This window comes from Culex pipiens, chromosome 1 (assembly GCF_016801865.2).
Source record: "Culex pipiens pallens isolate TS chromosome 1, TS_CPP_V2, whole genome shotgun sequence".
NCBI classification, from domain to species: domain Eukaryota; kingdom Metazoa; phylum Arthropoda; class Insecta; order Diptera; family Culicidae; genus Culex; species Culex pipiens.
Genome location: NC_068937.1, coordinates 14,287,427 through 14,310,921, shown reverse-complemented (window position 1 = coordinate 14,310,921; position 23,495 = coordinate 14,287,427). Strand labels below are relative to the sequence as shown.

The window sequence follows — 23,495 nt, the reverse complement described above, 5'->3', positions numbered from 1 at the left end:
CTTACACATTACACCCTTTTGAAATGTTAGGCTCCATTTGATCGTCAAGGCTCCAGTAGACCCTCGATTCGCAACAATGGTAGATACAACCATAATCCGTCAACCGTTAGTTCAACAGATTAACGAATTTTGTCCGATGTCATTACATTATTGATTGACCGAGACTCTATGGAAATTTTGACATATCAAAATAATACACAGCTTATAATATACTTATATATCTATGTTTTCTGCAGCCCTACCAGGCCTAGAAGAGGCATCTGTTTATTGTGAGTAAGCGCTTGTTTTCAGAGTTTATTTTTTCAATTTAAAAGGGAGGGGAGACTATTTGCTTCAATGAACTCCTACTTAAGCCCTGGGACCATCTCTAACACTGATCACTCCTAGCTAGGAATTTACACCTAGACACAATGTAGAGATCCGATCGCAAGTGTTGGCCGGATAATTGGGTAATATTATCAATATTTAATTTTATAATTGAGCCAACCCGCTAGCGGCGACAAGATCCTTACTCATGCCCAAGGTATAAAAAATAAGGGATTTATTAAATAAAAAATATGATTTTTTTTAATTTAAAATCTTTTTTATCTAAAAAGAAAGAACTTTAAAAATCTTTAATAAATTAGAAGAATTTTAGAAAATTGAAATATTAAAGGCCAATGTAAATTTTTATTTTAAGTTTTTATTTAAAAAAAATATTGAAAAAAAATTTATTATGAAAAATTGTAAATTAGATGAGGCCATCCATATAAACCACGGGAACATTTCAGAAGGGGGGGGGGGGGGAGTTCACACTCCATACAAAATAAAAAAATGCCATTGAGCCCCCCCACCTCTGTTGAAATTTCCAAAATAGTGTTCACGTAGTTTATGGACGGTCCGGTAACTGTAATGATGTATTAAGCATTTTGTCAAACTTTTTGCTTATTTTTTCAATTGTCTTGAAATTAGTTTTTGAAAATCAGAGTCGAGGAAAACACATGAAATAAAATTTGTGCCATCCTAATGAAATTTTTGATTTTTTTTTGCAAATTTGTATACAAATTTATTATTAAAGATAAAAAATAATAATATCAAAGCTCTTCAGATTTTTAGAATTTTAGCAAATTTATAATAAGAGAAGGTTAAAATTTTAAAATCTTAGAATTTAGAAATTTAAAGGTTTTGTAAAAAAATGATATTCATAAAATGTTTTAGGTACAAATATTTTATAATTTTAAAAATAATAGAATTTTAAATCTATTTTTTTATATATTATTTTTTCTTAAATTTTTTTTAAATCAAGAAAAAATAATCATAAAATGCAGGAATTTTAAAAATAAATACTTTAATACAAACTAATAATTTTAGAACTGAGTTTTTCTTGTTTTTTTTTTTATTTTTTTTTTTAAATTTTGAATATTGGGAATGATATCTAGCATAGAACTTACCACGTGATCTTGATTGGGATTCGCCACAATGACCGGATGCTCCAGAAGTGGCCTCTCTATTCTTCGTTTCTTCCGTGGAATTGGTTCTGGTTCAACGTGCTTGGCTTTCCTCTCATCTGATGAGCTTTTTGCAAGCAGTTGTTTGGCCTAAAATCATAAATTATTACAGCTTAAATTCCAAGTCAAGTTTGAATAATCAACTCTTACATGCGCAACTGCTTTCCTGAACCGGATAATCGTCCCCACCGTCTCGTTCGGCAGCATCTTCTGCAAATCTTGTTCCAACAAACAGCTAAAAAGCTCAACCGATTCCAAATCCTGTCCCTCAACGATCGCCAGAAACCCGTCCAGTCCAAAGTGCTGCAGCACCGACGCCACCGAATGCTCCTCCGCCCGGGCCGGCTCAAAGTACCCTTGCGAGCAGGCCACAAACGGATCTTCCTCCTCCTCCTCCTCCTCGGGGGGTTCATTTTTAACCGTCACCGCAAACATCACTCCCAGCCGCCGATCCGACTCCAAACACTGCTCCCGCAGCTTGAGCGCCGCCTCCACGCGGGCCAAACAGTTCGAGCAGCACGACTTGGGGAAGTTGTCCCCCGTTTGAACCTGGATTCCACCGACCAGCGACAGTGCCTGCACGAGACTCTTCCCGGCGACGGTGCACTCGAACAAACTCCACGAAGCAGCTGGGTCGGAGCGCAGACAGACGCGGCACATGGACCCCGAGAGGGACCAATCGGGCGGGAGGTGGTCCGGAGGCGAGGACATTCGGGTCTTCGGAACGTACTTAACTACGCTGAGCTTGCGGGATCGCCGAAAGAGCCAAACCAAAACAAACAAAAATCGAGCTGTCAGAAAGAGGAAAGTACGCAGCCAGCTAAACAGTTTTGTTGATTGTTTACTTGGCAAGTGTCAAATATTCATCAACGATTGACTGTTTCGAGGATTTCAACGGGTAATTTTTAACAGAAACTGACCGAGAGCAGTTACGAGTCGTATTTGATGAAGCTTGCCGGAACATCGCCGGACCTGTGCAATTATTAGTCAAACCAACCGTAACAGCGGGCAGCGAATGACCGCACAGGTTAAAGCTGCCGGAAATAAAGTAATTAACAACAACAACAACAACCGTAACAGCGGGGCAGCGAATGACCGAAAGGTTAAAGCTGCCGGAAATAAAGTAATTAACAACAACAACAACCGTAACAACGAATGACCGCACAGGTTAAAGCTGCCAGAAATAAAGCAATTAACAACAACAACAATCGTAACAACAGGATGCCCAAACTTGCCGGCAAGCGTCCCCCCAAACGTGGCCGTCGCAAAGCCAATCCGCCACCCAGCGCCGCATCCTCCGACTCCGGTTCGCTCTGCCGCGTTTGCGCCAACTGGTTCCCGGACCAGTCGGCGATGATCGCCCTCGGCAGTCGCACCGTCCTTCGAGACGTGTGCACGCCGGCGGAAGCGATCGTCGCGATTGGTGGGTGGTCCGTTGAGGAGGGCGAGGACGCCGGGTTGCCCCAGTTTTGCTGTGAGGCGTGTTTTGGCCAGCTGGAGGTGGCGTACGGGGTGCGCAGGATGTGCCGCGAGTCGGACTGGAAGTTGAGGAAGTTGTTGGCGAAGGAAGCGGAGGTGAATCCGCTGGATACGGTCGAGGTGGTTTGTAAGGCTGATGATACGGAGGAAGTTGTCATGGAGGAGGAAGAGGTTAAGGATGAACCGGTTGTGGATGACAACGAGGACAATAACGACGGATTTGAGGAGAACGTTGAAGAAAACTCAAACGAGGAATCGGAATCTTCAGAACAACCCCAATCGAAACGCACCAAGTTATTGATCAGCGAAGATCTGTACGAAGAAGTACAGGCGAGTGCGTTCCGTTGCTGCGGTTGCTGGCGATCGTTCGAAACACAAGCTGAGCTGTACGAGCATGGACAGGTCGAGCACATCTCCAAGAAACTCTCAAAGGAAAAATTGGGCTCCAAAGTCCAGTGTGACATCTGTTACAAAACGCTACATAGAACTCAACAGTTGCTTCTACATCGATCGAAGGACAAGTTTGAGTACCGCTGTAAAACGTGTGGCGAAACGTTCATCAACCGAGTCCGGGTGAGCACGCACTACCGCACGATCCACGGGCCAAACGCGACCGTATGCGGAACAACGCGGATCTGCTGTGGTTGTGCAGAGAACTTCCCATCGCCAGAAGCCCTGTCAACCCACAGTGAAGCCGTTCACCTCCCGAACCGTCCTCCACCGAACCCGGAACGGCCGTTCGTGTGTGACATCTGCTACAGCAACTACCTAAACGATCAAAGCCTGCAAAAACACAAAACCCGGTTCACGTCCAAAGTCAAGAAGTACCAGTGCACCCAATGCGGGAAACAATTCTTCTACCCCGGCAAACTCAGCGATCACGAGAAGACCCATCTCGGCGAGAAGGTCTTCCAATGTCCCGAATGCCCAGCGGCCTACGTCAGCCGGGAGTCACTGCGCAAACACATCCAGCGCCACACGATGCCCGAGGACAAATACAAATGCCCGGAATGTGGCCGCTGCTACCGCTCCTCAAAGAACCTCAAGGAACACCTCAACCTGCACACCGGCGAGCGCCCGTTCGTCTGCACGTTCGACGATTGCACCGCCGCCTTCGCCCGGGACACCTCGCTGGCCAAGCACATCCTGACGCACACCGGCCGGAAGGACTACCAGTGCGGCCTGTGTGGGAAGCGCTTCGGCGGCAACTCCAGTCTGCGGGCGCACGTCAGCTTCACCCACAACAAGGAGCGACCGTTTGGGTGTTTCTTCTGCGAGCGGCGCTACCCGCGCAAGGACTACCGCAGGCGCCACATGGAGAGTGCCCACGCGGCGGAACTGGCGGCGAATCCGCTGCCGGCGATCGAGCTGGCCGGGTCGACGCAGTGGTTGAATAAATAGTATTATTATGAGGAGATTTTTGTGGAAATTTTCATTTTACAATGTCCGAATTACTTGAAGTCTGTGTTTGGGAAATACCAATAAAAAGCTAAAATTAAAATCGTTTAAACATTTACCGAAATTGCGTACTTTTAATTCTCAGTGTACAAACACAAGAAAGAAAAAGGGGCGGAGTTTGCAACCAACCAGGCGTGGCTGCGTGCTTTTCCTTTGTGTGTTTGGAATAAAAGTGGCTGCAATTTTTCAAATTTTGTTATATTAATAATTTCGAGAAAAATTAGAATCCTGCGCTCCAATTAATCGCCGCAGAAAGATATCGCCGCAACGGAAAAACCTAACGAAGGCAAGGGAAAGTAGGCTTAGGCAAACCTAAATTGTTTACATAAAGTGACAATCTGAGAAAATCGTGGGGGCTTGTTCGGCTGGCTGCCGTTGGCTTTTTGGTTCTGCCTGCGGTTGTCTGGGTTCGACGCCGGACGCAGTGGTTCTGCAGCCTTCACGGTCAGCTTAGAAGTATCCGTGGACTGCAGTCTCCGAACCGGGTCGGATGGACGCACAACGGATGTTGTTTGTCCCGTCCGGCAGGCTTTTTTCTCGTTCTCTCAAGCATCTGCTGAACCGGACATGTTGAGAGGGGATCTTCTTTGACGGTTAAGACCAGCGACGTCATCCTTGAACTAAATGGCGCGAGGAAAGGAGATGGTGGAGGTGGTTTGTTGAAGTTTAGATGTGGAGAGCCACACGGAATTCACACTGTCTAAGCCGACTAAACCCAAAACGGACTTGCACTCGCGAAACCTCCAGGTTCCACCATTGTTACACTAGTTACACTACCGTAGTGATTCTCGCCGCAACTGAGTGAGACTGGCTGCCTCCTGGAGCTCATCCACACCGACCAAGCAAGCAAGCAGACCAACGCCAATCCTTCACCAACACGTGGCCAAAGCTGGCCTGGTACTCCATGGGCGCTGGCATCGAATCTAACCCTGGAGATTAACTTTGCCGTGTAGTCGGAAACGACACCGAGGACAACTCTGGAGGTAGTGCGTCCATCCCGGGAATTCCCGGGACAAAAATCCCGGGATTTTCCCACAACCGGGAATTCCCGAATCCCGGGATTTTCCATAATTTGTCCCGGGAATTCCCGAAATTGAAAAAAATAATCATATTTTGTTCTGGAAATTCAGATTTTGTTGTGGATATAGTAGAATACTAAGTAATCGATAAGAAGCATTAACATAGAAGAACAGTTGAATACTAAGAAATCGATAAAATTAATTTAAGTTTGTATTCGGCAAATATCAGCATTTATTTTCTTATAATTTTAGTTACCAGGTCCACAAAATGCCTAGCGCTTTAATTTTATTCTCTTTTATTTTTTAAATAGAATGGATATATTTACGTTTATTTACGATTTTAAATTTGAAAAAAAATCTCATGTTAAAATATTTTTAATTAAACACCGGCATCTGTGGCAAATAAGGACAAATGCTACTTAAGCAAAAAAAAAAAACATTTGAGATGACTTCGGTTAAAACAGGAACAGAACAAAACAATTATTACACCGATTTCCAAATGTATTGCTCTTAAATCTCCTGTACATACTCAAACTTTAGACCCGATTTTCCTCCGGTTGGCGGTTAAATATGTTTTATATAAAACAATGAATTCGAAACTATTCAAAAATTAAACATTGACTTGTACAATTTTATTTGTTGTCGTTTTTTGTTTTTTTAAAACATATAACTTTTAAAGCTGTTTTACTCATGTCATATAAAAAAATTATAAGGAAATATTTTCATAAAGACTGATGTCATTTTAACAGCAAATCAAAAAAAAAATATTGAATTTGGAATTAAAAATTGTACTTGATTTAAAATCCAAACACCACAAAGAACAAAATTGATTTTTATCAATTTTTAATTTCTTATAGGCTATTTAAAAACTGTCGTCTTTGTTTAGATTGAAGTATTTCTATGATTTTAAACTTGAAAACATAACAAATATAATGAAAACATAGATTTAATTACTGATAAAAAAATTCCCGGGATCCCGGGAATTCCCGGGATTTCAAAAATATTTTTCCCGTTTCCCGGGAAATTCAAAACCCGGGAAAATTGGACGCCCTATCTGGAGGCGACGTGACGCAAATCACTCCCGACGCAAATCACTCCCGAAAAATTCTTGGTCAGCACCGCTCTCCAATAGCTCGCTGAGCCCGACCTCTTCGGTGTCTCTACTAACCGGCTATCGCTGTGGGAAGCAATTCAATGGAAGTCCAAGTAGTGCTGCAAATTGTGGGCAACGGATAATTTTGACCTTGACCTTAACCAGCTCTAGCACATCAATGATCTGTACCGGCAACCGAACCTTCTGGTCCTCCTGAAAAGAGATAATCCTCTCTTCCTCCCCCTCTCCGATAGAGCATGTGCCGTATCACCGTCCAGTCGGACGGACTGGTGCGGGTCGTGCGCGTCAAGGTTCCGTCGGGCGCTGTCTACGACCGATCAGATGTGAAAGAGTGCCTGATATCCATTAACAACCTCTCACCAGCGAACAAACCCGAATTAGACGAGTCGCCCAGCCATTTGACGACCTCCCAAGACAAAGAATAAAACTAGCTTATAAGAAGTGTGAGATGTTAACAAGTTTAGATTAAATTTAAATGAAATCGGGATTCCATTGGTGGCCGGTATGTTGGGGCTGAAAATTAATTGTGAGCCTGAAGGACCCCATTTTGTGCTCGGTTGTGCACATGGCCTTGAGACTTGCTCCTCATTTGCACACTGCCCCAAGCTGATCTTACCTATTGCGCTTTTGTTAGTACCAATCCCCATTGTTTGCGATAGATGCCCCTGGCGTATAAAACCCCGATCGAACCCTGTAACCAGCTCTCAGCTAATAAATCGGCTCATGGCAAGAGATCGTGAATCCGTCCGCTCGACATGATTGTTATCCACCATCCATCCGGAAGTAGTCTATTTAATACATTCCACTGGCCCTTTCCCCTGTGTGGACTGGGCTGCGAAGAGGTGTCTCGGCGTGGACACCTTGCAAATGAAAGAAGCAGACCAATTTAAGATTCATAGCAATTTTTATTTTTTCTAAAAGAAACGCGTTCAGTTTGAAAACAAATTAACATAAAAAGTTGAGTTGAACTGACAGCAATGAAAAGCGGAAATCAAAACGGTTACTGCGATGGATTGGAAAAATGCTTGCGCTCTTATCTTAGAGACCCCTTCAAGATAATCACCAAAACTGATTATTTCTTAGGACGCGCAATACCTTGGAATTTTTAAATAATGTATTTTAAAAATATGAAAACTACATTTTTTTATTTTAAAAGATTTGAATGACTAGACCATATACACTCAAACCCCGATGGTTTGACACCAACTGTTGTCAAACGAACGGGGTCACTTTTTAGTTTGACACCCCTTTTACACGGAGTTCACACACACTACTGAACGTTTGTTTAGATAGTGTGTATGAGCGCCGTGTAAAAGGTGACAGTTCGTCACTTTTTAGTTTGACTTTGACCAACCAACGGGGTACAAACTAAAAAAGTGTCAAACGAAAAAGTGACCAACCACCGGGGGTTGAGTGTAGTTTTAGCAGAAATTATTAAAAGAAAAAAAAATAGAAACCAGGGTTGTTACGGAAAAGTCGAAAAATAATCCGCGCCAGATCCGCGCCGACCTCAAAACCCAATCCGCGCCTAAAAAAAAACGCGACAAACATAGAAGAGAGTAACAAAATGAATGAAATTTTCAACGAAAAAAGAATAATACAGAAAGCAGTACCTTTGATCAGTTGTGGATTCATATCCCACCTGCACCAAGTGGAACGTTTTTTGCCATTTCTGAAACAATATTAGCATTTGTTGTAACAATTCAAAAATCGTTGCAAATTCAGGAAAAAAAATGAATTCAAAAATTTAAAACCATAAAAAAAATCAACAGATTATAAAATCTAGGGATTTGTACTTGATAATTCTCGCCAAAATTTTACTCAGGAAAATCGAAACACGAAATTTATATTATTTTCGTCTCTAAATTTCTCTAAACTAAAATATGACTCCGAAAAAGATCCAAACTAAGAAAATGGCAAAAATCAAATGTTATAAAATAAAATTTTATAATTTAATAATTAAATAATTAGATAACTAAATAAATAATTAAATAATTTGATAATTTAACAATTTAATAATTAAATAATTAAATAATTTAATAACTTTAAAATTTAAAAATTTTATATTTTAATAATTTAATAATTTAACAACTTAATAATTTAACAATTTAATAATTTAATAGTTTAATAATTTAATAATTCGTACTTTTTGACGTTTTTCAGTCTGTAAGTTTTGGCAATTTCAAATTATGAATTCAATTTTTTTTATTATTATTTGAATATGTTAATTCTGAAATTTCATATTGTTGAATTCCAGATTTCTTTTTTTTTTATTTTAAAACTACAATTCGCTTTTAGACGGAGATTTTAGCAGATTGCTAAGTGGATTTCGTCATGTTGTGATAATTGGGAGTAGTATCAATTCTACCTGAATCAGAGTGGCAACAGAATTTTTCATTTTTTCAATAAACCAAAAATTTAAAAATTTCAGTTTTTATATTGAAAAACTTAGAAAATCTAAAAAGTTTCATAGCTTCAAATTTTTGAAAAACAGCAATTTTTCGATTATTGTTATTTTGATTTTAATAAAATTGTTATTAATATGATCACTCAATTTTTCTAGAGTTTGTTTTAAAAGGTCCTATAAGCTATTGTGTTTCATATGTTTATAGGACCTATTTGTTTGCATATTAAAATATGCCTTGGAATTAAGAAAAAAAAAATTAGAAAAAAACAATCAACAATTTTTAGAAGTAAACTTTTTTCATTAGCGACTTCTTAGAAATTGATGTTTTTGCACTTAACGAAAAAGATTGAATTTTTTTAATTCCTGATAATATTTTCCTTTATAATTTAGAACAAATTCTATCATTCTCAATTATTTTGTTTATCAAAATTGCCATCCGCGCGAAATCCGCGCCTGAGCAAAATTAGCCAGCAAATCCGCGCCAGATCCGCGCGATTCACGCCGTCCGTAACAACCCTGAGAATCAGACTATTTTAGGATTTTTTAACAATCTATTGTCTTTTTTAAATAGGTACTTTAAGATATGTGATAATTTTATAAAAGTCAGAATTAGAAATGGATTGGAATTTTAGAGTATTTTAAATGTTGCAAAAGTATAATTTCAGAATTTTGGCAACGATATTTTTTTTAAAAATTTGAAGTCATTGTTCTTCTAGATTTTTTATTACATTTTTAATTAATGAAAAATTTCAAAATCTCAGAAAATGATTTCTTTATAACTTTAAAAATGGGTTTAATGAATGTTGAAACAAATAACTTTTTCAATTTTTAATGTAAAAGAGTTTTTTTAAGTAAAATCTCAAAAATCGATTTTAACCTTTTTTCCTTATAAAGTCTTAAAACTTTAAAAACAAATGTTAAAGCTCAAAAAATAATTTACTATGAAAATATATATATATATATATATAACCGGTTGCAAACTACCAAGGGTACGCTAAAAAAATCCTGCTTTTTTGATAAAATAGAGCAATTTTAAGCTTTTAGGAAATTTTGAATTTTGAGACCGTAGATCAGAAAAAGACGTCAAAATTCGGATTATGTTTGTTTGTTTGTGACAGAGGCATAACTGTAATGATGTATAAAGCATTTTGTAATATTTTTTGCTTATTTTTTTTTAATTGGCTTGAAATTTAGTTTTTTAACAAATGTTCAGAGTCGAGCAAAAAAAAAAAAAAAAAAAACATGAACAAAGTTGTACTAGCCTGATGAAATTTTTGAATATTTTTTTTTATCAATTTAGTATCAAAGTTTAAAAAAAAGTGATTTCAATGTTTTTAAAATTTTTAGAGTTGGATCAAATTTAGAATTAGGTTAGACGGTTAGAATATAAAAAATACGACTTTACAAAAAATATTATAGGTACAATATTTTATAATTTTAAAAGCTGAAGAATTTGGGATAAATTTTGCTTTGCTTTATTTATTTTTTTCTTAAAGCTTATGCTTTTTAAAAAATCATCAAAAACCAAGCAAAAAAAAAATAATTTGATGAATTTTTAAGTTTTGAACTGTAATCTTTTTTTTTGTCATCTTCAATCTTTGTGCTTCAAATTAAAATTTTCTTGTATATAAAAATGTTAAGATTTTTAATTTTTTTTAAACCTGAATTTTCTTTATCTTTTATTAAAAGATTAAACTTTTTGTATTATTAAAATAATCAAAATTTAAAAATCAATTAAATTGTTAACCCTCAGATATTTCATAAAACTTTCGAGAGGTTGCAATGGAGAAGAATATGAACAAAGTTAATGGTTTCAATAAAATGGATGAATCAGGCTAAAACATTTAAAAAATATGCTAGTCTTCAAAAAGTACAGGCTGATACATGAGCTTCCATTTTTCAAGAGTTTTGTTGTTTCATTATAAATCCGTAAAAAGGCCAATAGATTTATTTGTTAAGTTTGTCCTTTGACTTAGGCTAAGTGAATTAAAATCGTTTAAACATTAACCAAAACACAAGAAGGAAAAAGGGGCGGAGTTTGCAACCGTGGCGTGGCTGCGTGCTTTCCTTTGTGTGTTTGGTATAAAAGTGGCTGCAATCCGAGCTCGAAGCGTCATTCATCGAGTGACCGTCAAGCGAGTAACGTCTCACGAAAAAGAAAAGCTGTCATCACGAACCAAATTAAAAGAAAACAAACTCAACTTTCGCGTTTCAAGCTGTCCAATGTTTTTTTAATTATCAGTTTCAGTTTATGATGCTCTCTCACTTTTTTCCACCATGATTTTTTTATGCGCAACGCTTCGTCCTTTTTGCTGAATTTTCCTCTCAGAAAAAATAAGTAAATCGAGACTTTCCTGAAAATTATTATTACTTTTTTTTGCTAGTAGAATAATAATATTGCAACGCGTCGTGTATTGCAACTTTCTTCCGTTCATCACTGCTGCTGCTGCTGTTAATACACTTTTAAAAATAATTCTTCTTTAATCGAAATGAGTTTGGATGGATCTGCGTGTGTTTCTTTAAATGTTGATGAGTAGTTTATGCTGATTTAGTGACGAAAAAAACGTAAAATATAAACTTTGGAAGGTTTCTCATATACTGGTGCAAGTGTTAGAGTTTTTTTTTTGTTGCTCTTCTTTTTAAGGCCTTACCAAGGAACAAAACGTGTTTGATTAAGGTGTGCGAAAAATTAAACTAAACGAAAACGAAAGAAACTAATAAAACAAATCACACAATTTCCCATAACCCAACAGAAATGAAGTGGTCAAACCGAACTAAAGGAGAAATTATAAAATACAAAGGAACCAAACAAATGATAATGCTTTTCCACGACTTTTTGCTATTCAATTTTCCTTTGCCTCTTCAAAACTTCAAGCCTGCCTTTCACACAAGTGATGATGAGTTTACTAGTATTTGTTGCCTATTTGTGTGTGTTTTGCGGTAGTCCTTTGTTGGTTCTTTATTGTTAAAAATAAGCAATAATTTAATAAATAGGTAGTACTTTAGCGTTTTTTTCACACACACTTCTAATATATGTCTTAGAGCACGATAGCAAAGTTTCTTTTCATGTTTGAAGCAGTTTTTTCAATAAGAGTTAAACATTAGTCATTGATCACGCCTAGCCGGGTTTGTAACTGTTTCATTTTTTTTTTTCGCCAAAATTGTTTGTGTTAATCTGTTATTCTACCTTCGTAAGTGTTCGTCTATTGTGAGTGTGTGTGTTGCACATTGAATCGCGCTAAGCCGCACTTTCTGCGTGTAGTGTTATAATTTAAAGACACCATCATTTTGTTTAGCGTGTACGCGCGCAATCCTCTCTCTTTCTCTCTCGCTCTCTCGCATGCATTCTGCTGCAGCTGCTGCAAAGCCAAAAATATAGAATTTTTAAACGCGCTCGCGCTGTGTGTGTGTGCACTATTGTTTGTTGTTTTCTCTCAATATATTAGTTTTTTTTTCTTGTTTGGTGCTTAACATCTATGATTAAATTTGTTTGATTTAGTTTTTCTATTGTTCTCCAATTTTAGTAAATTTGTTTGCCTCTCATAGCGGGTAAAATTTCGTTTGTTGCACAATTATTAGCGTTTTTTTTTTGTCGCTTTGTCCTCATAGTCCAGAATTGTTCTGCGATTTCAATCATTCCTAGCTGGTGTGTTGTGTTCTGCGTGTAAGTGTGTTTATATATCTATGCTTTATATATAATTGCAGCGTGGAAAATTTAGTGCTTAAACGGTAGCAATTTTTTTCAGAGTTGCTCGTTGCTAAGCGGCGGCGACCTCTGCGTTGCGTGTCACTTAGTCAATTCAACTCTCGGAATCTGCGGAGGGGAAAAGTTACAGTAAAAAAATATATCAAACCAATTAAAAAAGAAACTATCGAGAAATTAAAAGAGAAAGAGAGCGTGCGTGCAACATGGAGCTAAACTCTTTGAAAAGCCTTGGTAAGTTTCACAGCAACTGCACAGAAAGTTTAACTCCATGTTGCGATTTGACAGCTCGATAGCTTTTTTGCTAGAAACAAGATTTATCGTGTACTTTGACAGACCAATAATAATACACGCTCATTTGAAATGACTCTTTTCTAATTTTGTGCTTACTCATAATTATTTAAATCGAAATTACTGAAGAATGGATTTGGAATTATTTTTCTCTCCAAAAATTCGGGATGATTTTTACTTAGATTTTAGTAAAAAAAACCCAAATTTGAGTCACAAGCGTTCAGAAACGGATAAAAAACAAGCAAAAATGATCTAGATTTCTCAACTCTTAATTACCGTAAAACGGGGTGACTTTGATAGCCGGGGTGACTTTGATAGGTTTGCGATTTTTCCGCAAAATGAAGAGTACAATTAAAATACGTAAGGAATGGTTCAGAAACATACTGACCGTGGTAGATAAGTGTTCAAAGTACCTCATGAAGAACTTTTCATAAATTTTTGAAAAGTTTATAAAGTTAGTTAACTATAGTTAAGAAAATGTGGATGAAAGTCATTATTTTAAACTTCTCAAAGTGTCATGATTTTCTCAATGAACATGATTTTTAATCGGAAAACGGAATGCATTTTCGGATTCTTTGGACAATTTTCCACTAGGAGAAGGTTAAAAAAGTTTGTAAATAATAAATAATATGTGTTTTTGAAACACAATTAAAAAAAATCTCTAAATTCATAGGCAAATTCAGTTGAACAAATTTCATGTAAAATGTGAAAACTTGTGATTCGTGCTTCGAATTCAGTATAAAATGCAATATAAATCGATAATTTTGTAAACAAAACTATTTTTAACCAATTTCAGGCCAAATCCCGACTTTGTAACAATTTTACCTAAAATTTATATGTATTTTGTTAAAAAGCTTATAAACTTAGTTAACTTAATATAAACATTGATTTTTTTCTTACAAACTATATCAGCTACTTTAGTGATGGTACATTTAACGTACAAATAAGGTTTGAACATCTTAAATATGATTTTAACAAGAAAAACTATGACTATCAAAGTCACCCCGGAATTAAAACCAAGAATTTTTAACGTAACTATTTTTCTAAACACTACTGAAAAAACTTTTTTTCCAAAATAGTGCATGGACTTTGTGTGGCCTACCCCAGTACATGTTTTAAGAATGATAATCTTGAGAAAAACCTTACCTGTTGGAAAATATTCTAAAAACAAATTGAAATCCTATCAAAGTCACCCCGGTTTACGGTACCTCTTTTTTAAAAGATTCTATCAGCATAGAAAACCCATGGTGAATTTGGAAAAATATGCTAGAATTATCAGTGATCCAAGTCTTTGATTTTTTTTTAAATTCTGGAGGTATTGAATTTTTTTTAATGTTGAAAATTGTTGAAATATTCTTATAAATTTAAAAAAAAAATACAGAGAAAATATTCTTATTTTATTTCTAAAAATTTGAAAATTGATTGAATGCTTTGATAGTTTTAATTTTTTAAACTAAAATTTTAAAATATTTAGGAATTAGTTGAAATTAAAAAAAAACAATAAAATTGAAAAAATATAATATTTTGCTGTGTTTTTAAATTTTTGAATTTTATAGTTAAATTATTTTAATTATCGGAAAATCGTCAGTCGTAATTTGTCGATGAAAGAATATTACGAATGATCTAAATTTACTATTGGAATTTGCAATGAAATAAAAATAAAAAAAAAGTTGTGGATTTCAGATTTGTTGTTTCAAATTTGTTGACTTTTTTGAATTTTCAATTCTTTGAACCATATTTTTTCTTTAATTTGTACATATTTTTAATTTGATGTTTTTTATCCTAATTTTTCAAAATATAGAGTTGAGTTTAAAAAAAAAAACATTAAATTTGTTGATTGTTTTGAAAGTTCAAATCTCTAAAGCATATTTCATGTTTAATTTGTACATTTTACTTTTTTTAAAATTTTCAATCTTAATTAAAAAAAAACAAGTTAAAATTTAAAATGTTTTTCCTAATTTTAAAATCATCAAATTTTGTTTTTTTTATGTTTAATTAATTATGAGCAATTATTATTTATTTGACATTTTATTTATAGATTGCATTATAATTTTAAAATTATTTTTGGTTGCAAGAATTTTTAACGTTTTAAAATAATTTAATTTTAGTTTCAACGTAATGATCTGAAAAAAATATTTAGCAGATTTTAGCTCTTAACATTACATAATTTTACAAAATTAGAATTTCAGAAGCTTAGAAGCTTGATCTTTTTCTTCGGATTTTTACATTTTAATGTATTTTTTAATTAATTTTTTTGTGATTTAAGTTTGAATAGGCAATCAACTTATCAAATTTTAATGTATTTTTTTAATAAATTTTTTTGTGATTTAAATTTGAATAGGCAATCAACTTATCAAATTTACTAAAAATGAAGTCACAGAACGCAAATTTGATGTTGAGTAAGAAAATTTAAAAATACTATTCTTTTGTACATGATTATATTATCCGAAGCCCCATAAAAACATTAGGATAATCGAACTTCGGATAACCGAGGCTTCTGATATTCGAGTCTCGACTGTATTTGCAAGTTTCAAGTTTGTGAATGTTCTATTTTTTAAGTTTATGTAATTTGATTTTTTGTTATTGACTAATAATAATTATAGAAATAATTTGACTTAATGTGACTTTTAATTTTTCAAATCATCGAATTTGCATTTTGTTGTGTTTCAAAATATGTTATTATTATGTTGCTGTTAAATATCATTTCATAGTTTTTTAGAGGACAACATTTGACTTTATTTCGATTTTTCTTAAAATAAGGCATTTATTTTTCAATATTTATTTAATATTTTCAAATTTTTTTTTTTTTTTTTTTTTTTTTTTTTTTTTTTGCGGATCGAGGTGGGATAGCCAGGATCAAGTCAGTCCAAGTCCGGTTGTGTAAAGGAACGGTAATGGTCGTGTCAATCACATGCGGATCGCTCGCACTCCATGGGAGCGGGGATTGAGGACATGATTGGGTAGGTTAAAATGAGATTGTGTTTGTGAGAGTATGTAATCGTGTAATGATGTAAATAAGCTAAATCGAAACTTCGTGCTCAATCGCCGCCCCCAATGTTCATTAAAAACCCCGTTCGCACGAGCTTCCCAAAATCAGCGCTATAGGTTTAAACTGTCGAGACTGTTAAACCCCACAGAACTGACTCCAAGGAACCCTAGCGAACGGAGTACACTATCCACGCACAAATGGACCTTTACTAACCGATTATTAAACCATCCCAACAAACGCAAAGTTATCAAAATGAATTTATATGTTGAGGTTTACAATCATTCAACGAAAGTAATTAATTATCAGAAGCAAAGAAAACAACAGGAAACAATGGTTAAAAGCTTAACAGGCCCTCGTCTTGTCACGTCCGTCATAAGTCTTGTTTGCTGAAAGTTTAAATGGTTAGTGTTGTAGTTAATCGTATTCAACATGACCATAATAGGCAGGCCTGTAATACGATTACTTTACTGATTTGTTACTTAGCTTTTGAGAGGACGACCCCGCAACCGCCGTCAGATGTCCTAGATCACCTTCGCCAGTTGATGTCGGAATTGGTCAGTAACGAATTTGACCTGGTCATCCTTTGACCAGCTCCGCTGATGAGGCTGGGTACCTGCAAATATTAAACAAAGGTGGCGGCAGTATCTTTTTTCTCCTAATTTCTAAGGAACGAACTCATTAGGGAGAATAAACCCTACAAATCTTCTCTAAATAATAATAAAAATAAAACTGAAGCTCATGGTTAAAATAAGTGTGCCTAAACCTAAATGCACTTCTAAATTTCTAAATGGTCTAGCTTAATTCCGCTTAACACCTAACATTTCTAAATTGTCTGTTGAACAAGCAAAAGGCTTATGTAACAACAGAAAGTATTCTTTTTAAAACCTGTTATAGAAAGTAATGTGGAGATAACAAACAGATAAATATTGTAATGTTGAAAATAATTATCCCAAATACTCTAATCATTGATTTCAAAATTGTATGGCAAGCAGTAATTTAGACCCTAGAATGCCTAGAAGAGGCCTCGGTTTCTGTTGTTGTGAGTAGACGCTGGTTTCAGAGTTCATTTTTCAATTTAAAAGGGGTGGGAGACGACTAATTTGCTTCATGAACTCCTAATCGACCCTGGGATCACCTCTTGTGTTTGTCCACTGATCGCTCCTAGCTAGGTGTTACCTAGACACAGTGTTAGAGGCCCGCTTCGCATGGCAAAAATGTTGGCTGGGGGGAGGGTGATATTATCCAATGAATTTTATTTTTAAGCCAACATTGCTAACGGCGTTGAGATCTCTACTCATGCCCAGGGCCTTCAAAAGCTAAGCATTTTTACAATGAAAAGAAAATAATATCATCTCGCAACGTAGCTTATCTTGTGAGTACTCGCGCTAGTACTACAGAGTAAAAGCACTTTCCATCGAGTGATGATCCGGTCCGCGTGAGCGCTTTTCTTCAAAGAGGTCGTTTTGTTCTTAAGAGAACATCTTTGTAAGCAATGCCCATAGGATAGCTTACTGTTTTGAAGACTGCTGAGGATCCGGATCCCTTGCAGCCTGTCACTCCAGTTAACTCATCCCTTTATCCTCCATCCGCCACCCGGAGGCACGCGCCGTAGGGCTGCCAAAGTCCTGACGACCCACAGGACCTGGGAAAACCAATCTTATCATCCCTAAGCGTAAAGACTTTAAGACTAGCTTTCATCATCAAAGCCCACGGTATTTAATATTTTCAAATCAATTATTTTTTTCGCATTCATATATCTCTTTAAATTTTAAATGCAATCTAGATTCAACTATCCGGAGGTTTCCTCGTGTTTTTTTTAATTTACATATATGTTATGAATATTAAATCCGAGTTCTTGTACCTATTTAATATTTTAGATTTTTTCTACGTAATTTTTGATGCATTTTTGTTATCATTCCAATGCCCAAGGCTCCAAAAAAGTTGGAACTTCAACTCAATGGTTCTCGGGCATAACTCAACCAATCAAGATTATTCTTCTTTCCAGTGATTTGTTAGGATGTCTAGATGATCCTAAAACTTTGCAGAACTTAATTTGATCAAATCTGTAATTTTTGAGATCAAAAACATCGTTCCAACTTTTTTTTCGCGTGTACAAAAAAATTCGCCAAAAATTCCGCGGAGGTAGTCGTTTAAAAAAAAAAGGTGGAACGATGTTTTTGGTCGCAGAAATTACAGATTTGATCAAATCAAGTTCTGAAAAATACTTTTTGTCAAGAAATGCTACAAAATTAGCTTTTTCAAAGTTGATTGAAAAATCAAATTTTAACCCTTTGTGGTCGTAACAATTTAAGCATAATTTTAGAATCCAATTTAGTAATGATATTTAGACATCCTCATCAGTTTTGGGTATATCTACTAAAATTTTGGTGAAATCAACCCAAAGGTAAGAGTAACTACTTCTACTACTGAAAAATACTCAGATTTTGTTGAAGCAGGTTTACTCAAGAATGAGTAAGTGAGGCAAATGACCGACATTTGCAAAATCATTTGAAACCTATATCTGACATTTTTCCCACTAACCAATTTTTGAGAAGGTCTGGTTTTGTCAATATCTTAGTGATTTTGGATGTGCGTGTGACATCATAACGTGTAAGTACTTGTTTCAAATGAGTAAAAATTGTTTATCGTGTACAATGTTGGCAACGATCTGTCATTTTACACTTTTATTGAAAAGTAGATATAAACCAGTTTAATTTTTTTTTGTATAAAAGTTTTAATGCAATTTCAACGCAAAATTAATAATTATTTTAAATAGAATTTAATTAATTTAATTGATTAATTAATTTTAATTGAATTTAAATAGAATTGAATTATTTTAAGTAGAATTGGGAGCTCCCCACATGACTTACCTTTCACTAGCGACTTCCTCTTCTCGTCCGTGATCGCCTTTGGTGTCACCGGTGAGCTAGCGGCACCGGCCGTCTTGAACAGGATGTGTCCCTGGCCAGCACGGATGGGTTTTGCTGTAAATTAAAATCAGAATTAGTCGTCGTTCAAAGGTTTTCCAGCCCAAAAATTCTTACCAATTTGCGCCTGCGGTCCGCGGCGGGCGAGATTCTTCTGCCGGACCGCCTCCTTGATGCGGTCCACCTCGTACTGGTAACGCTTGCGGTCCCGCATCGCGCCCTCCTTCGCCTCCTTCAGGGCCGTCTCCAGCGCCTTCACGCGCTCCATCGTCGTCCGGAGGCGCTTCTCCAGCTTGGGCAGCTCGCACCGCAGATCGGCGTTGTCCCGCACCAGCTGCTTGTGCACCTTCGTCAGCTGCTCCAGGTTGTTCTCGAGGAACGAGATCTTCTGCTTCTGGGCCAGCGAACCGCCGTCGTCTTCCGTCTCCTCCGAGTTGATGGACTTTTTGATGCGGGCCTGAGTGGGAGAGGAAGAAAAGGGTCATACCACTTGCTTAGGGCGTATCCCGATGTGACGAAATTACCTGCAGATCCTGCACAAACAGCTTCCGGAGGGCGTGCAGCGTGTGCAGCTCCTTGGCCACGGTGTCCTCGAGTCCCTTGAGATCCTTACGAGCCTGCTCTCGTCGCTCGTTTGTGAGCCTTTATTAAGTAAAATGAAGATTTTTAGTTTATAAAGTTTAAAAAGATCGAAATAACTTGCCCAAAAATTACAAAATGAGAACATGTGACTACGTTTTTCCATCATTTATTGCTTTTACCGCGTTTCGTATGATTTTCACTACTTTTGTTTTAGGAATATATAGGTTTTTTTTTGTCATTTAACACGATCAATACAGTTTTGTTTGTTTGTTTTGGTATCTGTGGTAGCCTTAAGTTTAATGCCTTTAAATGTTAAGCAATGCTTGTGTTCCGGATTTTACCTCTTAACTTCGCTTCGATTCATTTTTCCGTTCTTTCCAAAATATAAATATATATGAATATAATAGTTTGCATCTCTTTCTAATTTTTACACTCTACAAATTTACAATGCCACATGAGTTTACTTAAATTTACTGATGATTTTACTTTTTGACAACGCGGAAACTAACACGGATTATTGACTGACGAGTAACGATTTTTTGAAGTAGGCATTTTTTTTACTATACTCTTGTCAACTAACTTATTCATTAAATGCGTAGCAAAAACGAGTGCTTGATATCTTACGTTCTGGAAGTGGCACCACCAAAATTATGCGTATTTTTTTGTTCCTTTGAAAGCGGCACCAAACTAATTGAAGTGACTTGGCTGTGTCGAAAAAAGCATGCCAAATTTTGACTTTCTGTAATTTTTGACTAATTTTTAAACATTTAGAAAAAAAAACAAAAAAAAACCTTTATTTGAAGCTTGTGATATTTCAATGAATCATGTTTGATGTAAACTTTTGTTGGGTATGCCTGGCCCAAGGTTTATGAATTATAAAAGGTAAGGCGGATAATTCAGCTGTCAAATAATGTGTACAAAAACCGGATGTAAGTTTTTTCAATTCAATTATTAAAATTATTAAAATTTCCAAAAAATCTAAAATCTGTCAATTTTTCAGAAAAAAATAACCGATTTTTTTATGTGGAGTTGTTAAGCACGTTACACTGGGTCAAAAAAAAGTTTTTAGTTAATTTTTCTTTGAAAAAAAAAAAAAAAAAAAAATCCGGTTTTGTGCAAACTATTTATTGACAGCTGAAATGTCCGCATTACCTTGAATAACACTTGTACCTTGATCACTCAGTTTCAGTGAAAACCGAACCTACTCAAAAATGAGTTAAAGGGGCATCTGTCAGATTTGAGTGAATTCCACCTAGATCTGGGTGAAAACTCAGTTTTCGTTGAATTCTGAGTGAAATTCACTCAAATCTGACAGATGCCCCCCTTACTCATTTTTGAGTAGGTTCGTGTTTTACTGAAACTGAGTGATTTTGAACGTGCGTGTACGCTCATATGAATTAACTCATTTATAAGTAAATTTTACTCAAATTTCGTTAAAATCGAGCCTGAAAGTTATTTTTTAGCATTAGTTCTGGGAGAACTTGACTCGAGGTTGAGTGAATTTCACTCAAAATTCTGAAAAGTTGCAACAAGATTTGAGATTTGACTCACTAAAAAATTAGTTAAATAAAATGTTCAAAAGAAACGCTTTGCCAAGGCATGTGGATTAGATAAGGTAAGACGGGTTTTCCATCTGTCAAAAAATAGTTAGCACAAAAACCGGATTTTATGTAGACATTTACTGAAAAGTGAAAATTTGAGCATTTTCCGGGAAAATTTAAGCGATTTTTTTCTGAACGGTTGTTTAGCAGCATTTTCCGGTTCACTTTGGCATGCTAAATTACCCTACAGGAAAAAAATCCGGTGAATTTTTGCCCAAAAATAGAAAAAAAATCACTTTTCAAAAAATCTTTACATAAAATCAGTTTTCCGTGCTAACAATTTTTTGACAGCTGGAGAACCCACCTTACACGCAAGTTCAAAATTACTCAGTTTTCGTCAAAACCGAGCCTACTCAGAAATGAGTAAATGGGGAGTGAATTTCACCCAGAATTCAACGAAAACTAAGTGATATTCATTTTGACGAAGTTTGAGTGAAAATTACTTAGAAATGAGTTATTTCGAATCAGCGTACAAAAGAAAATTGGAAAAATTACTGAAAATTCAGTGCAATTTTCTTCGAATTTGTTTAACTTGCTGTTGCGTGTACTGACGAACTGTCAATCAACACACTTATTCGAAAATGCGACCGAAATTTTTTGCACTGTAATTTAGGAAGCGTCAAAATTGAGTTTAACTACGACAATTCAAAATTGCATGCTCTTTCCGATACGCCAAGCCATTTGGTGTTTTGGTGTGGTGTGTAAATGTATATTTAACTAAATACTTGACAAACATTCAACTGTACTAAAATAAAATAAAATTAAAAAAAATAGTAAAGTGAAAATAAAAATGGGAAACAATGCCAGGAATCAGAAAAAAAAACTCAAACCCGGTTCTCGACTCAACATATCAAAATAATCTACACTAAAATAAGTTCAAGACTACGCTAAAATGACAACAAACTTGACAAAGAAAATAGGAAATGATCGCGATTCTCTGGCAGTTTCCACGCGCATTTTAAAGAATTACACTGGTACAAAACCCGCACTCAGTTTTACGGGTTTCGTTCGAGGATTTCGTGTTACACAGTAACAAACAGTTAGGCAACTTTGTTTTGGGCTTTTGTGTTAGCACAACAACACGCGATACGAAACGGCGCACATGTTCTCATTTTGCATCACTTTTTGGGGTTGGTTTTTTTGTTAGTAATTTTTGGATTAGTGTTTTTTTACTGCAATCGGGATTTGTTTTTTTTTCTTCAAACATTTCTTTTTCATTCTTGTTGCATAAAAACTGCTCAATCGCACTAGTTTTGTTGGAGATTGATTTCTGCTATCAAACTGTAGCGAATAGCGATCATTTGTTGACGAAATCAAAAATTAAAAAAAGAATAAAGTTTCGTGACGTGACAGAAAGAAAAGAGGCGGCGGGACGTGGCCAAAACTGATACGAGAAGAAGATACACGTGGTAAAAATGTGAGTTTTGAGTTTGTCGAACGCGAGCGAAACGAAAGTATCGAAAAAGCGCCAGCGCAGCCAACATTTAGCATCGAAACAGTTTGTGATTTGAGACCAGTGTGTGTGTGTGCAATTTTTCTTTCTTTCGTTCGATCGACGATGAACGGAGAAAGTGCAGTGGCGCGTTAAAATCCGTTATTTACAGTTTGATGGGGGGGGGAGAGCTGCAAAAGTTATTACTCGATGGCACGTTAATGAATTATGAATGCCGGCTCTCGCGGGAGGTGCAAAAAATCAAGCGATTAGTTACTATTGTGGGTGGGCGAACTTTTTGCTAAACTATCATTATTGTTTTGAGATCTGCTGAAAAGCATGAGATGCGCACGATTTTTTGTTTTGATTATGTCGTCAATTTTGCTACAAGATTTTGTTTTACTTTATCACAGCACTTAAAATTATTAACTCGTTCTCTCGTTCTGTCAGCGCATCTTTTCAGTATTTGTCAGTTTTCTTTTTTCAAAGCAAAAGCTCATCTAAACTCAAGGTCGTGACCAAAATGTGGAAGAAGGCTCAATGATAACCGACGACGGCCAAGCAACAAAAGTGGATCAAAAGATCTAGCAATTTCAGGAGATTGGATTGTAGCGCGGACCAAGTTGTTTGAAATTTGTTGTATTGTTTTCCTTTTAAAAATATCAATTTAAAATGCTTTTCGATTCAGTCTAAACATTTGTTTCAGTGTCATGGCTTCTCAGAGCTCAACAATTTCAATGATTTATCTTGCAGGTAAACATGCGTTGGGTAGGGCTGGCAAGTTCATTTTAATTTCCTTATGTTGGAAATAATCAGGAAATTGTTAATAATTTTCATTTTAATCAATTGTTTACAAGTGCACGCATACAAGAAATAACAAATCAAATATTTGGGAATAACTTTCAACTCCATTTTTTGAAATTCAATTTTATTTTTAAAAAAATCATCAAATCAGGATTGATCCCAGTGTAAATTTGTTTTTTTTTTCTCAAAATTTAACTTATTA

At 35.9% G+C, this 23,495-nt stretch overlaps 3 protein-coding genes across 3 annotated transcripts in view; 1 reads left to right on the top strand and 2 right to left on the bottom strand.

Annotated features, from left to right (window-relative positions):
• Positions 1-2,261, bottom strand: part of LOC120427665 (uncharacterized) — a 9,480-nt gene extending 7,219 nt beyond the window's left edge. The window contains exons 1-2 of the mRNA XM_052706101.1: positions 1,638-2,261; positions 1,431-1,577 (exon numbers count right to left, since the gene is read on the bottom strand). Coding sequence (XP_052562061.1) covers positions 1,431-1,577; positions 1,638-2,198 — 708 coding nt within the window. The 5' untranslated portion in view covers positions 2,199-2,261. The remainder of the gene's footprint in view (positions 1-1,430; positions 1,578-1,637) is intronic.
• Positions 2,262-2,592: 331 nt separating this feature from the next.
• Positions 2,593-4,381, top strand: LOC120427675 (gastrula zinc finger protein XlCGF26.1-like). The gene has a single exon (XM_039592556.2). It carries the CDS (start codon positions 2,643-2,645, stop codon positions 4,365-4,367), a length of 1,725 nt encoding a protein of 574 aa, XP_039448490.2. The 5' UTR covers positions 2,593-2,642; the 3' UTR covers positions 4,368-4,381.
• A 7,688-nt stretch (positions 4,382-12,069) lies between these two features.
• Positions 12,070-23,495, bottom strand: part of LOC120427674 (kinesin heavy chain) — a 44,431-nt gene continuing 33,005 nt past the window's right edge. Inside the window, exons 5-8 of the mRNA XM_039592555.2 lie at positions 19,399-19,516; positions 18,992-19,331; positions 18,818-18,931; positions 12,070-12,778 (exon numbers count right to left, since the gene is read on the bottom strand). Of these exons, the coding sequence (XP_039448489.1) occupies positions 12,765-12,778; positions 18,818-18,931; positions 18,992-19,331; positions 19,399-19,516 (586 nt within the window). The 3' untranslated portion in view covers positions 12,070-12,764. The remainder of the gene's footprint in view (positions 12,779-18,817; positions 18,932-18,991; positions 19,332-19,398; positions 19,517-23,495) is intronic.

What these genes read in the sequence shown, in the direction of transcription:
- LOC120427675 (XM_039592556.2), top strand. Translation starts at nt 2,643, where the DNA reads ATGACCGCACAGGTTAAAGCTGCCAGAAATAAAGCAATTAACAACAAC.